This window comes from Podarcis melisellensis (genome assembly GCF_964234715.1).
Source record: "Podarcis melisellensis genome assembly, chromosome: 15".
In the NCBI taxonomy this organism is placed as follows: domain Eukaryota; kingdom Metazoa; phylum Chordata; class Lepidosauria; order Squamata; family Lacertidae; genus Podarcis; species Podarcis melisellensis.
The window spans coordinates 29807297-29823804 of record NC_138532.1 but is presented as its reverse complement, the minus strand read 5'-3'; the positions used below and the strand labels follow the sequence as shown (position 1 = coordinate 29823804).

At 44.3% G+C, this 16508-nt stretch overlaps 2 protein-coding genes across 2 annotated transcripts; one reads left to right on the top strand and one right to left on the bottom strand.

Moving 5' to 3' along the window:
- Window positions 1–7300: 7300 nt before the first annotated feature.
- On the bottom strand, window positions 7301–10399 carry CHST14 (carbohydrate sulfotransferase 14). The gene has a single exon (XM_081889712.1). It carries the CDS (start codon window positions 9998–10000, stop codon window positions 8927–8929), a length of 1074 nt encoding a protein of 357 aa, XP_081745838.1. The 5' UTR covers window positions 10001–10399; the 3' UTR covers window positions 7301–8926.
- Window positions 10400–11565: 1166 nt separating this feature from the next.
- On the top strand, window positions 11566–16217 carry TMEM270 (transmembrane protein 270). The gene is made up of 3 exons (XM_081889713.1): window positions 11566–11586; window positions 13544–13934; window positions 15926–16217. The coding sequence occupies exons 2-3, from the start codon at window positions 13572–13574 to the stop codon at window positions 16187–16189; spliced, it is 627 nt and encodes a 208-aa protein (XP_081745839.1). The 5' UTR covers window positions 11566–11586; window positions 13544–13571; the 3' UTR covers window positions 16190–16217.
- The last annotated feature ends 291 nt before the right edge of the window (window positions 16218–16508 follow it).

Sequence of the window (16508 nt, the reverse complement as noted above, 5' to 3'; positions counted from 1 at the left end):
GATTCCTCTGGTTCATCCTCTGAATCGGAATCCCAGGCCATCACATTATCCATTGCAAACTTAATTCACAATACACTAAGAGACTAAAGTAAACAAATAAAATATAGTCATATAAAAGAGTCCACTAAACACTAAAGTCGGAACGCTAAACACGTCTGCAGCATGCACTGAACGAAACTATCCACACTGAATGACTGCGCCAGCAGGGCGTGGGCTTTATATAGCCGCGGCGTCGTAATGTCTCAAAGCGTCAAGGCGACGCGAGGTGGAGGATTCCAGGCGCTTCTGCTCCAGTCCTTTTGATGTCGCCGCAGCCGCAGCGCTGGCCCGCCAGACTTTACACGAAGGTTCGCGCACCGGGACAAATTCTAAGTGTGCCCGCAGCACACACTATCATGATTCACACCACTCTTTTCAGTTAACCTGCTTACTACCGTAATAATTATTTGTTTTAACTCATTACTGAATGTATTTTAAAAGGTAACTATCATCAAACAAGGAAAATAAAAAATACCAACATAATTTTGTGATTTTTACAAAGCATAATATAATAATTTTCTTAAATTATTGGGGGGGGGCAGAGCCCCCCCAAACGAATTTTTGAGGGGGCTCGGGCCCCCTCAGGCCCCATGGAGTCAGCGCCTATGGTCACGTCTTTTCACCCATCATAACAAAATCCACCACAAAACAAAGTTGGCGCTGCTTGAACTTCTTCCATATAGTACTTAACTGCTCTATGGACTTTTGATTTGTCTACTATTTCTGGAATAGTGTATGTACGAAGAATGGCATTGACAATGGAAGCCGTGGCTCTATCAGAGATCGAATTCTGCAACTTGGCTTCCGCTATCTCCTGAAGATCCCTTCCTCAATTCTTCAAAGAGATTTTGGCAACACTAGAAGGACTATAGGTCAAGGTACAGTACTTGGTTTCACCTGGAAATCTAAGTCTGACTTATTTGCAGGACAAATACCTTCCTCTATTGTTTCAACTTTATCTTCACCACAGTCACTGGTATCAACAATATCAACATTCTCGGCAGCAACTATTTGAAAGTGAGATTCTTGTTGTCGTCACTGTGCAGCCCTCGTTTCCTCTGCTTTCTTACTTGACTCTTTCTTCTGTTGTTTTCTGGTAGCCTCTTTATCCACTGTACTACTTATGGTCATATTCTGAATGGATCGCTGATCTTTGAGAAATTCACTCTCTATCTTTGACATTTGTCAACAACTTCAAACTGAAGGCGTGGAGACCAGGGGCCACCTTGGTAATATTGAAGAGCCAGGCTGAGGCCATCTTTTAAAGAGCAAGCTAAAAGGCTAAAAACTATCTCCTGTTTGCAAAAGCATTTTTGCAAGTGCAGCAAGTGTGGTCAGAGCACTTTGCACCTGTAGCTAGCTGTTGACCCACATTCTAGTAAACACCGAGAGGAAAGCGAGCAACAGGAAAATCTAGCTCACCACAAGATGCTAAAAGCAGACTTGAGGAGAGACCTGTTAAAACCACCAACTGATTTGCTATCTTTCCCAGAACCAGATGGTCAAAAGAGGTTTACTGGAAATTGTAAAGTAGGTCAGATAGTTTATAAGCCTGCAGCGCCATCTAGTGGATAAAGCAGCTTGGAACCGAACAAGGCAAACACCAATTTTCATTGGTTGAGCTTTAATGAATATGCATAAAGGGGAATGCCGAGGGGGTGGGAAAAGGGGCTGAACTGTTGCTTTGCCTGAGGGTATAAAAGTTGTCTGCCTTTGATTGACGGGGGGGGGGGCATTCTCTCATTTCTTCCTGAATGCACCCCTTTTTGCTTTTTGTCTGACAAAAACCAAATTGAATATAAAACTTTTCTTTAAAAATATTGCTGCCTGGAGTTTTCCATTTCTGGTCTGTATTCTGAAGTCCCTAACAAAACAAACAGGAAATTCCTTTCAGAAACACATCTTTTTTAAAAAATTAATAAATTTTAATTGCTTTTTCACAAAAATTTAAACAAATACACACATATAAACAAACAAACAAACATAGATCATAGCTTTTATAAACCTTGATCTAATTAATATTGTTTAGTGACTTCCTCATGTCCTCCTGGTTGGATTTCAATATGTATCATTTTAACGGTTTTCCAAATCAATGTTCTTATAGAATTAACTTTTATCTCTTGACATCTTTCTTTCTTCCCAATTCAGTATTAAACCTATTAATCCATCACATAATACATATTGTAGTTCTAAGCCTGTTTGGTATTTGCAAGGTTTTCCCAACTAATTTAACTTAACATATTTAACTAAATAATCATTAAATTTCTTCCATTCTTCCTGGAACTCCTCCTCCTTCTGGTCACAGACTCTTTCGGTCAGGTCGGCTAGCTCCAAAAATTCCATCATTTTCATCTGCCATTCTTCCACTGTTGGCATTTCCTGAGTCTTCCAGTTCTTAGCTAGTAAAATTCAAGCAGCAGTTGTGGCATCTGCAGGAACGCATCTTTCTTGACGCTTTTCATACACTTTCAGAACACGGGCCCTAATTGTGTCTTTTCAGACTGTTGGTATGGATGCGCGTTTGTAAACACCTTCAACACAACAATCTGCAATAATACTGTGGCCTTGGATGTTTTTCTATGTCCTATGTGAAGACTGAAATTTCAATTCAGTGGAGGAAGGTCAAGATACTGATATGCAAGATATTAACTGATATCCAACAAGGTGCCACTAGTCACAATCTGGCTGGCTGCAGACTTGGAGAAGCTCTCTCTGACTTTGCTCCCTTTTTTAAAGCCCGAGTTTCAACGCCCACCTGAGCTGGCTGCGCCCCCTGCCTTTGCTCGCCTCCATGGCAGGGGGCGCTGCAGGGAGGGGGAGGGAGATGGGCTTTCTTCTTTCTTTTCTCCCCCCTCCCTAGGCAGGCGTGTGCTTAGCGTATCACCTGCCACTCAGGGACCTGATTGAGGTTATTGACCATTTTGGGGGGGGGCACTGAGTTGTTGAGCTATTTTGGGTGTGTGTGACAAAAAACACTCCAAAAAATAAAAGCCACTGCCACTCGCATGTAGCGATACAGCTATCTTTACAGTATGACATTACTAGCAGTGATCTAAAACTATATTACAAGGCTGCGTGTCTAACCTGTATTAGGGATTGGTGCATATTACAAAACTCTTTTTTATTTTATTTTTTTAAAATAATTTTTATTCATTTTTCAAACACATACTAAAAAACAAACACAACACAAAACAAAAACATACAAAACATTAAACATGTATAATTTCATATCCTTAATTTCATACACCTTCTTTCTCCGACTTCCCCATACCTCCCTTTTGCTGCATCCTTATTCTGCAATTCTTTAGCAACCCTTTAGTCGATTTGTCTATTAGTTCCCTTTCATTAGATTTCCTTAAACTTATTAGTTACAGCTGTAATTCTCTACTTCTTACCCCTTGACATCTTAACACTCCTCAATTTTACAATAGTTTTTAAGATATGTTTTGAATTTCTTCCAGTCCTCTTCCACCGTCTCTTTCCCCTGGTCTCGGATTCTGCCAGTCATCTCTGCTAGTCCCATGAAGTCTGTCACCTTTGCCATTTTTCCAGAGTAGGTAGTTCTTGCATCTTCCAATACTTTGCCAGAAGAATTCTTGCTGCTGTGGTAGCGTACATGAAAAAAGTCCTGTCCTTCTTTGGCACCAGTTGGCCAACCATGCCCAGGAGAAAAGCCTCAGGTTTCTTAGGAAAAGTCCACTTAAGGACCTTCTTAATTTCATTGTAGATCATCTCCCAAAAGGCTTTAATCTTTGGGCAGGTCCACCAAAGGTGGTAAAAGGTACCTTCAGTCTCATTACATTTCCAGCATTTGTTATTGGGCAGATGGTAAATTTTTGCAAGCTTGACTGGGGTCATGTACCACCTGTAAATCATTTTCATTATGTTTTCTTTTAAGGCATTACATGCCGTAAATTTAACACCAGTGGTCCATAACTGTTCCCAGTCAGCAAACATAATATCATGACCGATGTCTTGTGCCCATTTAATCATAGCTGATTTCACCGTTTCATCCTGTGTATTCCATTTCAACAACAAGTTATACATTCTTGACAAATTCTTAGTATTGGGTTCTAACAGTTCTGTTTCTAATTTTGACCTCTCCTTCTGAAATCCTATTTTCCTGTCCTGCTTAAATGTCTCATTTATCTGATGGTAATGTAACCAATCTCGAACTTTGAACTTTAGTTTCTCATAACTCTGAAGTTTAAGCTTCTCACCATCTTGTTCTAGGATTTCACAGTATTTTGGCCAATTAGAATCCATATTAAGTTTTTTCACCGCCTTAGCTTCCATTGGTGACAACCACCTGGGAGTCTTACTTTCCAGCAAGTCTTTATATCTAGTCCAAACATTGTATAATGCTTTCCTGACAATATGGTTTTTGAAACTTTTATACACCTTTACCTTGTCATACCATAGATATGCATGCCAACCAAAGTTGTTATCATACCCTTCCAAATCCAAAATGTCTGTGTCTTCAAGAAGTAGCCAGTGTTTCAACCAGCAAAAGGCTGCTGATACATAATAGAGTCTTAAGTCCGGCAGGGCAAAGCCCCCTCTATCTTTTGCATCAGTTAAAATCTTAAATTTTATTCTGGGCTTTTTGCCCTGCCAGACAAATTTAGATACGTCTTTCTGCCACTTCTTGAAACAGTCCATCTTGTCCAAAATTTGTAAGATCTGAAATAAGAATAACATTCTAGGCATATTACAAAACTCAGACCTGCTAGATAGATCTGGAAAGCTACAACAACTGTTACAGTCGGCATGCTTACCTAGGGTACGATAAAGTAAAGATTCATAAGAATTTCTTAAATCATCGTATTATAAAAAGGTCTCTTTATACGATCTGGGCAAAGTATGAAGAGCTTTTGGAACCTAAAACACCATGGTGGATCTCCCCCCTGGAAGCATTTGCTGTGAAAAAGAAAAACACGGCCGGTATATAAAGCACTACTTGAGAGTTTTTGCAGGAGTTTATATACCGGCCAATTTTCTTCAATATTTTTCTTTTTCACAGCAAATGCTTCCAGAGGGGAGATCCACCACAGTGTTTTAGGTTCCAAAAGCTCTTCATACTTTTCCCAGATTGTATAAAGATACCTTTTTATAATACGATGATTTAAGAAATTCTTATGAATCTTTACTTTATCGCACCCTAGGTAAGCATGCCAACCATAACTGTTGTGGCCTTCTAGATCTAGGTAAGCATGCCAACCATAACTGTTGTGGCCTTCTAGATCTAGTCCGAGTCTTGGTAATACTGTATGCACCAATCCCTAATCCAGGTTAAGCAGGCAGCCTTGTAATATATTTCTAGATCACTGCTAGTTATGTTATTCTGGGATATGATCGCAATTTCTTTGGAGTTGGACGTGCCTGCTATATCGGAATTAAAGCTATGTCAGCAAAACAACCGATATGAATGCAAAAATTAAGCTAGAAGCGCAGGAGCGCTAAAATGAAATGTAACTAACTGAGTTCTGGCTAACAACATATTGTATGCTTCTTTGAATGAGGTAATGAGAATGCATATGATTGGAGGAAATTGTAATGCCTTGTGTAAGAAACATTTAAGTAACCCCACCCATGGTGATTGGGGGGGGGGGTTCAACCTTTGTGGAACAATCCCACGGAAACACTTTACTGCAGTAAATAAACTTTGTGGATTCTTGCTTCAACCCGACTCACGAGTAGTTAATGGTACAAGGGAGACAGCAGATTTGCCCTACTTCGCCAGCACTTCTAAGGCCTACATTTACTCAGTCTTGCCTCTGTGTTAACTCTCACACTTTATTCTTCCCAGCATACCTAGCTAAACAACCATCTGTCACCTCACAGCCAGTTAGCCTGGCACCCTTCCAAATCCCCAGAAACCCCTTTTGCAGGGATAGCCCAAGTTTTATTGCCCTCTATGAGATCTAAATGGTGTGGTTTGATTGTCTGCTAGGCCTGAAATCTTCAGAGTAGTTTATCACAATGTGTGAGGTAGGTTGTAAGTACCGCCATTCTTAGGCTAAATTTGAAATAGCGCATTGAGGGCTAACTAGGGTTGAAAGGTATTACAATTGGGTGGTGTGAGTGCGAGCAGACAGCCTAAACTGCCACCTTGTGTATTGATGTCATCAGCCCCTTCTTAACCCTGGGCCAGTTGTTTCCCTCGCAAGTCATGACGTTTCTTCAGAACTTTGAGGCACCTGCTATTCCCCTCTGCAAGTTTTCTGGGTCATATCTCTGTGTCCATTTCTTAATTTCTCTCCCAAATCAGATATATTCATTTTTCAGCAGTTATTTTTTTCTGCAGGTAACTTCTCAGCATCTCAGTGAGGAAGAAGGAGCAATGTATGTCAGTCTGCATGGGGTCAGATACCACCGATGGATTATTTTTAACGTTAACCCCGTGTTCTTCGCCAAGATGTATTTATATGGAGGGTGATGCCAGAGTCTAGTCCAAGTGTCTCCATCCATAATGTAGTCAATATCTTTCCCCCACATCAATTTAGTACCATTTAGATGGCTAAATTCAAAACAAATTTACATGAATTTGATATTATTTTTATTTTCTGTTTTTGTTTATAATAAACTTTTGAAAAAGGTTATGTAATGCAATGTAATTAATTTCTATGCCGCCCTATACCCGAGGGTCTCAGGGTGGTTCACAGAATAAAATCAAGATATAAAACCACAAAATACATAATAAAAATAAAAACAACAACCCAATAGCCCCCCAACCCAATGGCGTTGTCCCGAGCGAATCTCCACCCCCCCCCGTCTCTCCCACTTCCTCATTCATCACATCTACAGGTGCTGCTACATGCCCTCTATCTTTGAGCTCTTTGCTCTCCTACTTTCAAGGCTTGCTGGGTTCTGGGAGGGGTGGGGTCTGGAGCCCTTTCTAAAGACACCGCTGTTGCGCCGCTGCTGCTGCTACCTCCTCCTATTATTATTCCCCAACTCTTCCCCCCCCCCATCTGCCTACTGAGTCACATTCTCTAAGAAGGATTTGTTCATTACATTCTTGCCAGAGTAGCCATGAGAGGGGCTGTTTGCCCAGTCTATCACTTTAATTGCTCTTGGGAGGTCAGATCTCTATTATAATAAAGGAGCACACACAAAAAGTACAGTTTAATCATTTGCATGTTTTCTTAGGTATGCCATGTATTATATCATGTTGGATGACACACTAGAAGGAAAAGCTGAGATAACCCAGGGGTCAATTAAGTTGCTTTCTGTGTCCAACGTTTAAAAGTTGTAAATCTGCGTTTCTTAAAAATTGTTTATTTTCAGATTACAAAAAACAATGAACAAGAGTTCATAACAACAATGTTCATTCCAATCAGTGAAATCAACATGTACAATGTCCTGTAATAAACATTTCAAGTATTATTCCAAAAGGTCTTGCCACATTTTTGTATGTGTTGATGGGGGACTTTTTTGTGCCCGGTATTTTTACATAATCCAATAAATGGTTGCCAATTTGTTATAAATTGAAAAGAGACAGGTATTCCCTCTTAGCCAAGAAACCGACATGCCAATTCAAAACTGCTAACACAACTGACCGTATTCTAGTCGAGTGGCTCTCAAAACGTCTTTCTCTGGGCCACACTTTCAGAATAAAAATTAGCTCACGCCGCGCCAATTTTTTATTGAGAAGAAAAAACATGAGAAAATAGAAACGAACTCTTAGCAGTGCTGATTTATAACATAGAACACAACTCCCATGTAACATGATTATGGGATATCCAGAAAGTATAAAACAATGCAGCTACATAAGAACATGAACCGTTGCCAAAATACAAAATTATTGTGTCCAGCACTCAGTTTGAACGGCGATTCTGGATCACAACGATTGTCCTCGGCATCATTTTTTTTAAAAAAAATACATACAAACTATTTAAAAGGCAGGTACAGAATAAACATCCATGAGCCATCCAGTTCAATTGTTTCCACATTTAATAACCATAATACTTAAATAGAAAGTTGCGTGAATGCATGTCAATAATAAGAACAACAAATTCCCTGGAGAAATTAGGCTTTCTAACTACATTGTTAAAGTTATGCCAGAGCTAACTTTTGAGACAAGCTATTAAAAATATTTTCCTAAGCAAATAAAGCATAAAGAAAATGAAGAAAATATAATAGCAACTGACCAAACTACTGCACCAAGGAAAATATAAATCCTATTACCTGAACTGCATGGAGAGCCAAATTAATTTGAGTGTACTTTGCACACATGCACTTACTGTTATCAGAGAAAGAGAACTGTAGCGTTGGAAGGGGACCCCTAGGGCTTCGTAGTCCAACCCCCAGCAGTGCAGATAGGCTTTCCCATATTTTGCATTTCCCCTGTACTTGACACTTTGAAAGCTACAATCCTTAAAGGTCATACAATCTCCCAACTTGCACTGTGTGACTGACTTCTGAGTAAACATGCATAGGCAGGCTCTGCTGTTTTCGTACAACTTGGGGAAGCAGCCAAGTGCTTAATTGTCTTCATTGCTTCATGTTAATTGTCTTCATTGCTTCATATACGCGGGCAGAAATGTTTTTAAGATGAGGATGCTACATATATATTACACAAAATAATGGAAATAATACTTGACACGGCCTGATTTTATGCACGTCTCCTGCTATTCCAGTTCTTAAAATGTGACTGCTGCCCTGCAGTTGATACAAAAAATGCTTTGGTCCTAAAATACACAAAAACCACATACAAAACTGTGCTTAAGTCAGCAGCCCATAAACACTTTGTATAAAAGGTAATGCTATTTTTTTTTTAATGTAAAGGCAACGTGTAGAGCAAAGCAGCAAGGCATTTGATAGTAAAAAGGGGATAAAATTGGGAAATTGCATAGGACACCTACTTCTTCATAGTGGAAAATGTTCATTGTCTGCAAAATTGACTGCTAACATTTGGAAGCGGGTAAGCAAATAGAGAGTAATCCAGAATGTACTTTGGTAATAACTCTTTGATAAGCCCCCTTGGAGTCTTACACAGGTAATAATGCAAAGTTTCTGGCGTCACTGGCTTATACCACGATTGCCGTTCCGGGAACTGCACAAAAGAAGGCGCCCGAACTCTTCCTAATACGTAATTGGCGTCCTCATTTAGTCTTTCGTAGGAGCCAATGAAATCGTACCTGACCGCGCAGGGCTGGCACAGGTTGTAGATGGGCATCCAGTGCTCATTCATCCTCTCCACGTCTTCATCTAAGAGGTACTGGATGAATTCGGAGAAGGTGACGTCGTCGCCGGCGCTTTGCCCAGGGTTCTTCCTGTACCGTTTCACTATTTCCACACCGTACCTTAACTGGTATTCTTTGATCTCCCCAAATTTATTCCTGTAAGCGGACAGCAGCCTCTCCATCGGGTCCCGGACAAAGATGAACTTGAAGTAGTGCTTGAGGCGGTAGCGGATCTCGTCCGGCTTCATGTCCCCAAGGAAAACCAGGTCCCTCCGGTGGTCCATCTTCAGCTGGGTGTTCACGTTCTCCAGGGTGCCGCCCAGCACCTTCAGAATGCGCTTCCAGTTGGAGCAAGCCACCTTGGGCACGTAGCAGTACAGGAAGCGGTGCTTGTCGCTCACCAGGAGGTGCTTGAGCACCACGCGCCGCTGCGCTGCCGAGAGCTCCCACACGCTCCGAGGGGTGCCCGCTTGCCCGCAGGCAGCCCGGATGGTCCGGTTGCGGATGTCGTGTATCACCTGTGCAGCCACGTCCTCCTCCTCCTTCGCCACCCCGGCGCTGCCACCACGCCTTGCCGGCAGCTCTCCGCGGGCAGGGTGCATGGGCAGGGGCTTCACCTCTGCCAGGATGCCCTTCTCGATCATCAGGAGCAGGCTGCTCGATGCCACAATCACACCAAACATCAGCATGGAAGGCAGGAGCTGGCGGGGGCCGCTGCTCCGCGGCCGGGCCCTGGGAGTGGCCCCCGCGGGTGCGGAGGGGCATGGAGACATGGTCTGCTGCGTGGCCTCGGGCCAGAGGGGCTGTTGGATGGGCTGGGCCAGCCCTGCCGGGGCAGCCGCCTGCTTCGCCTCTTTTTGCAGATCAGCTGGGGCTGCAGCTGTCAGCCTGCCCAGGGACGGTCAAGGATGGCAGGAACTGCCCCCTGCAGCTCTGCCTCTCTCTTTGGTGTCTTCCGGGAGCTGCCGAGGTGGGTGCTGGGCGAGGAGAGCCAGTGCTGCTGCCGGAGGAGGAAGCCCTCAAGTTAGCCTTGCAAACTGGAAACGCGAGGGTTAATACCACAGAGCAGCCTTTCCCAAACTTGCTTCCTCTCCCCACCAGGAAACAGATGTTGCCCATCATCTCTGACCTGACTGTGGGGCCAGGGCTGCTGGGAGCTGTAGTCCAACAAGCCTCCGAGGGGCGGAAAGGGGTGGGCGGTTTGGGAAGTGGCCTCACTGGCCACAGCCTGGAGGAAAAGCTGTCTGCAGTGTCACTGGATGCTCTTAATCTCATTTTGAAAAGAGATCTATCCATATTCTGCAAAAAAAAAAAAAACCCTCACCCCAATCTTTATACGCTGCTATACTGAAATCTTCAAACGTTTCTTTGTCCTTGATTGCCATCATCTCCTGTCACACCAGGGTGGCATGACGCTTCCTTTGAGAACCCCTGCCTATTATGCCAGGATTCAACATTTAAACTCGATTGTTTCTGGCAGCTAGTAACTTTAATTCTCACTGCTGTTAAAGAGGAAGGAGAGCGGATCATTGTTCAATGATCTCTGGGTCTGGGTGACTTTAATCCCCAGCAATGCTAGTTCTGGTGTCACATCTATTTTTATACCACAAATTGAATTTATTTCACTGGGTACAGTGGACAAAAATAATCTAATGACTCCACCATGCAACCACAGGTACCTTGGTTGTTACACCCCTCTAGCAGCTTTGACTGACTGACTTGAATATGTTGAAGTGCTATCTATGATACCCATCTTTAAATATTTCAAGGGTTATCAGATAGAAGAGGCAACAAGCTTGTTTTCTCCTGCTCTGGAGGGTAGGACTTGAACCATTGGATTCAAGTTACAAGAAAGGTGATTCCGACTAAACATTAGGAAGAAATTTCTGTGACAGTAAGAGCTGTTTGACAGTAGAACAGTCTCCATTAGGAGGTTGTGGACTCTCCTTCCTAGGAGGTTTTTAAACAGGTTGGATAGCCATCTGTTATTGGATGCTTTAGCTGAGATTCCTGCATTGTAAGGGGTTGGACCAGATAACCCTTCCATTTCTATAATTCTATGATTTTATGACTCTTGGGAGTGTCACGGCCTCCTCAGTACACACAAAGCACAATGGTGGGGGAGGAGCCCTAGTGGCTGGTCAGCAACGCCATCACATTGGCGGGACCTGCACAGTGATGTCATGAAGTGACATCATAAAGCTGGGAGGGATGTTGGAAGCTCACAGCTGCTTCCTCCAGGAAGTCGCGCAACATTTCTGGGACCACTTCAGCCTCTGAAGTCCCAAGGACTGTGTTGCGTTGATAACATCGATTTAGCCATTACCTAGACAGGAGAATCGACTACAGAGAGTGAAAGGTATGTGCTTGAAGGCATAAGGATACATGACTTTACGTCTTTATATACAGTTCTTTGATTGCAGCAATTTGTTTAACAGGTGTACGGGGTGTTAAGGGAGGTGGAGCCCAGCACTCAGCTCTTACCTGTGGTTCCTAGAAGTTGTTAGCATGCGCCAGCAGCCACACCCCGGAAATGGCTTTGACTGGCCAGCTAAACCAGGTGAGAGTAGCTGAGGGAGTCCCTTTCTCTGTGAAGAGAGCCAGTGTAGGGTTTAAGAAGCTGCCTTACATTGAGCCAGACCACTGGTCCATCTAGCTTAGTGTTGTCTACTCTGGCTGGCAGCTACTCTCTAGGATTTAAGGCAGACGTCACTTGAGATTGAGCTGTGGACTTTTCCCATGTGTTCACCGTGTTGGGCAGTGGGCAAAAGTATGTGCCCAGCAAGATGCATGGCTGAGCCACCCTGCCCTTAGTTAGCAAGGAAGCCTTAGGACCATTTTTCCAGCCCACAGCATTTTTCATTTTGTGGGTTTGTGTGTCAGGGCTAACGTCCCTTTCTCACTGCTAGGAAACTATAGGAGAAAATGTCAGGACGTTATTTTCCTTTCCTATCTCACCTTTTCCTCCAAGGAGCTCAAGGTGGTATATGTGGTTCTCTGCCTCTTCATGGCATGACAGGCCCCCAAGGCCACCTTCAGTAAGCTTCACGGCCAAATGGGGATTTGAACCCTGATCCGACACTCTGACCAGTACCCCACAATGGATAATGAGAGGGCCTTCTTGGGAGTGGCATCCATCTTTTGGAACGCCCTCCCATCAGGATGTCAAGGAGATGAGTAACTGTGTGTAACCGTTAGTAGACATCTGAAGGGAGCTCTGTATCACAGAATTGTGGAGTTGGGACCACTAGGGTCATCTAGTCCAACCCCCTGCAATGCAGGAATCTTTTGCCCAACACGGGGCTTGAACCCATCACCCTGAGATTGCTCAGGCAACTGAGCTTTTCCCATATTTTGTACATGGAAGTAGTGTTTTACAGTGGTCCCTTGGTTCTCAAACTTAATCCGTTCCAGATGTCCGTTCTAAAACCAAAGCATTCCGAAACCAAGGTCTGCTTTCTCAAAGAAAGTAATGCAAAACGGATTAATCTGTTCCAGACTTTTAAAAACAACCCCTAATAAAACAGCAATTTAACATGAATTTTACTATCTAACGAGACCATTGATCCATAAAATGAAAGCAATAATCAATGTACTGTACTATAAAATAGACAGTATTGTAGATGATAGAAATTAAAATTAATTTTTACTTATGTGCACTGATGATAGTAATTGTTTGGAGGGGGGGTGTCGCTTTTATCCATTTCCGCAGTCACACAATTAACCAATCAATCAGTAGCTGAACTGGGTTCCACACAGTCACAAAAACAAATTAACCAAAAAGCCTCAAAAAGAAAAACGCTAAATAAATAGCAAAAACAAAAGTGCCAGACTTAATCTGTTCTAGAAGTCTGTTTGACTTCCGAATGTTCGAAAACCAAGGCGCATCTTCTGATTGGTGCAGGCACCCCGGAAAAATAGCCAACAGCCACATCGGTCGTTTGGCTTCCCAAAAACGTTCAAAAACTGGAACACTTTCAGGTTCTCGGCATTTGAGTACCAAGGCGTTTGAGAACAAAGGTACCACTGTATTATGGTTTTTCTATATGTTGGAAGCAGCCCAGAGTGGCTGGGGCAACCCAGTCAGATGGGCAGGGTACAAATAATAACAATATTAATATTATTATTACTACTAGTACTAATAACTAGTACGTTTCAAGGAGGCTCCTCCTTTTAAGACATTACAGAAGAACATAAGAAGAGCCTGCTGGATCAGGCCAGTACACTCACGGTTGCCAGCTAGACTGGAATCGCGCAAACAGGGCCCGAGTTCGAGGTCGCGTTACGCTATGGGTCAACGTCTTTTTATTTCACAGACTTCTTCCGAGTGCTGGGCTCACCTCGATGGAACCAGACATTCTCCAAAGCCACGCAGACACGAACCCGTGTGGCCGAGTCCCTGAGCCGGGGCCCCAGTCCCCAGCGCCTGTGGGCAAGGGGATGCCCAGGATGGTCCAGGGCGGGCTGAGCACCCTGTACCTGCACTTTCTCTCCTTGCGGGTGGGGCTCCTGGACTGGTATTTCTGCTTCAAGCAAATCCAGTGGGACCTCCTGCGGTGGATCCACGCCTCCTTCGAACTGGCCACCGACTTCTTTTTCTGCTGGGCCCAAAACATCCTCTTGGCTTCCATGATGCTTCTGCTGCTGGCCTGGAGGGCTCGGGACGGAGCCAAGGAGCGCGGGTGGACATCAGTGCTACGGGGCTTGGTGAGGGGGCCCCAAAGGAGGTTGGGTCCTGAGGAGGAGGAGGAGGGCAGGGGAGCTGGGGCTGAATCCTGACCCTTCTATGTACTTGGAAGCCTTTATCAAAAGCAGCTTCTCCAGAACCTTGAAGAGAGCGACTTGCAGCAATAGCCAGTAATGGAAACATAGTGGTGAAGGAGGTGAGGCCTAAGGTGACTTCAGACCTAGGTGGGGTAGAATTAGAAAGGGTCAATCTCGTCCAACCCTCTGCAATGGAGGAAAGATGCTCTCTGCCTTCAGACTTAGGACCCCATCTGCCCTCTCCACTTACAGCATCATCGTGCGACTTTAAACAGGTAACGGCTTTTCACAAAAGAACCCTGGGAAGTGCAGTTTCTTAACGGTGCTGAAGGTTGCTAGGAGACTGGGATTCCCCTTGCGGAGCGACAGTTTGTCAAGAGCAGTTTGACCGTTGCCGTTTTCCCTTTGGGAACCGTAGCTCTGTGAGGGGAATAGGGCCACCTAACGATTCTCAGAATCCTCGACAAAATGATGTGTCCTGGGATTCAGCATCCTTGACAGACTGTTTCCCAGAATTCTTTACGGGGAGGGAAGCTGTGATTGTTTAAAGTGTTAAGATGCTGAAGGAGCATCTCCACCCCCGTTGTTCAGCCCGGACACTGAGGTCCAGCTCCGAGGGCCTTCTGGTGGTTCCCTCCCTGCGAGAAGCGAAGTTACAGGGAACCAGGCAGAGGGCCTTCTTGGTGGTGGCGCCCGCCCTGTGGAACGCCCTCCCATCAGATGTCAAGGAAATAAACAACAAACTGACTTTTAGAAGACATCTGAAGACAGCCCTGTTTAGGGAAGTTTTTAATGTTTGATGCTTTATTGTATTTTTAATATCTGTTGGGAGCCGCCCAGAGTGGCTGGGGAAACCCAGCCAGATGGGTGAGGTAAAATTATTATTATTATTATTATTATTATTATTATTATTATTACTATTATTATTATTATTAAGATGGGACCTTAAATTCTGAAAGGCCCAGCACAAAAGGAAGAAGGAATTGGGGAGGGGGGAATAGGCCTGCCATGGCGGCAAGGAGGCTGGCCGTGGCTATAGATAGCCTCTGCAGGACTTGTCACCGCTGAGGGAAGGCCCACCATGGAATATTGAGAGTGCCTGGCCCTGTCCTTTACAAATTTCTTTTTTTGGGGGGGGCTCTTGGCCTCCTGTAGATGCCCCCCCTGTTCTTAGATGTTCTTTCTGGTGGTGGTAGCAGCCGGGGAGCAAGCTCCTGCAATGCCGCTCTTTCTCTGGCTGACGGTTGATCCCGAGTTGGTTGTCCCCCACACCTCCCCACTTCCTGGGAAGCAGAGAGCTGGCCCCACATTGGCCCTAGATCACCAGGCAGAGGCCAGAGACTGCTTCCCGTCTGATCTGCCATCCTAGAGCAACTTCTTCTTTTTGTCCAGCTTAGCAAACTTAACTGCAGGAAGGAGTAAGGATTTTAATTTGGTAATTGCGTTTGTAGACAGAAGTACCCTTTTATGAGCTCTGCTGTTTAAAATTATTTTGATTAGCTTGCCATTTTAACGATTTTGGATGGTTTAAAATGGTGATTTATTGTATGCGATTTGCCGCAATATTTATTATACGTTTATTGCAATTATATCCCACTTTTCTCCCAAGGGAGCTCAAGGTGGCATACATGGTTCTCCTCCCACTCCTCATTTAATCCCCAAAACAATCCTGTGTGGTAGATTAGTTTAAGAGAGACAGTGACTGGCCCCCAAGGTCACCCAGTGAGCTTTAGGGCTGAGAGGGGAATCGAACCCTGGTCTCCCAGGTCCTAGCCCGACACTCTTAACCACTACACCACATTGGCTCTGGTGGTGTATATAAATGAATGACTGAGTTAATTCATGAGCCGTTCCTCCCAGCACTGCTGTTTGCCCTGCTGGGTGTGTGTGGCATGTTGCTAGTCCCTAACGAGCCCTTGCCTTTTCCTTGCCAGGCTCCGAAGGGTCTGATCACTCGGGTTTTTTCCCTGCTGAATGCCTGCTGCCGGTACCTCGAGAGCCTTGTAGCTCGGATCGTTTGGGGTCTGGCTTTCCGCTTGACTTGCCCCATCGCCTGCATCACCCAGGCCCTGGAAAGCACCTTTCAGCATGCTGTCGAAATAGCAAGCGAGGAGGAATATGAAGATGAGGAAGAGACTGTGCTGGTGCCAATGCCATGCCGCGCCACCCTTCTCCCCAAACAAGAGGAGCGGACCTAGCTGGCGTCCAATAAATGGCACTGGAAGCAAGCTTGGCTGTCTGCTTGATTCCTAGGAACGGTACGGTACGATATCTTCATTGTCATAATCCCATACATAACAATGAAATTGAAAAACTACGTAAAACATTCAAAACCCAACAAGCCGCCTATCCCAGCCATCCCAACCTGGTTAGCCCCCTAAAAACTCTGATACCCATTTTAAAATACAATATACTCCCATACAGACTCCTTACAATGCATTTAAAACCAAAATCGCATTTGGGTAGAAACTTGTTTCTCAAGTGACTAGTCTCAGTGGCGTAGCATGGGTTGTCAGC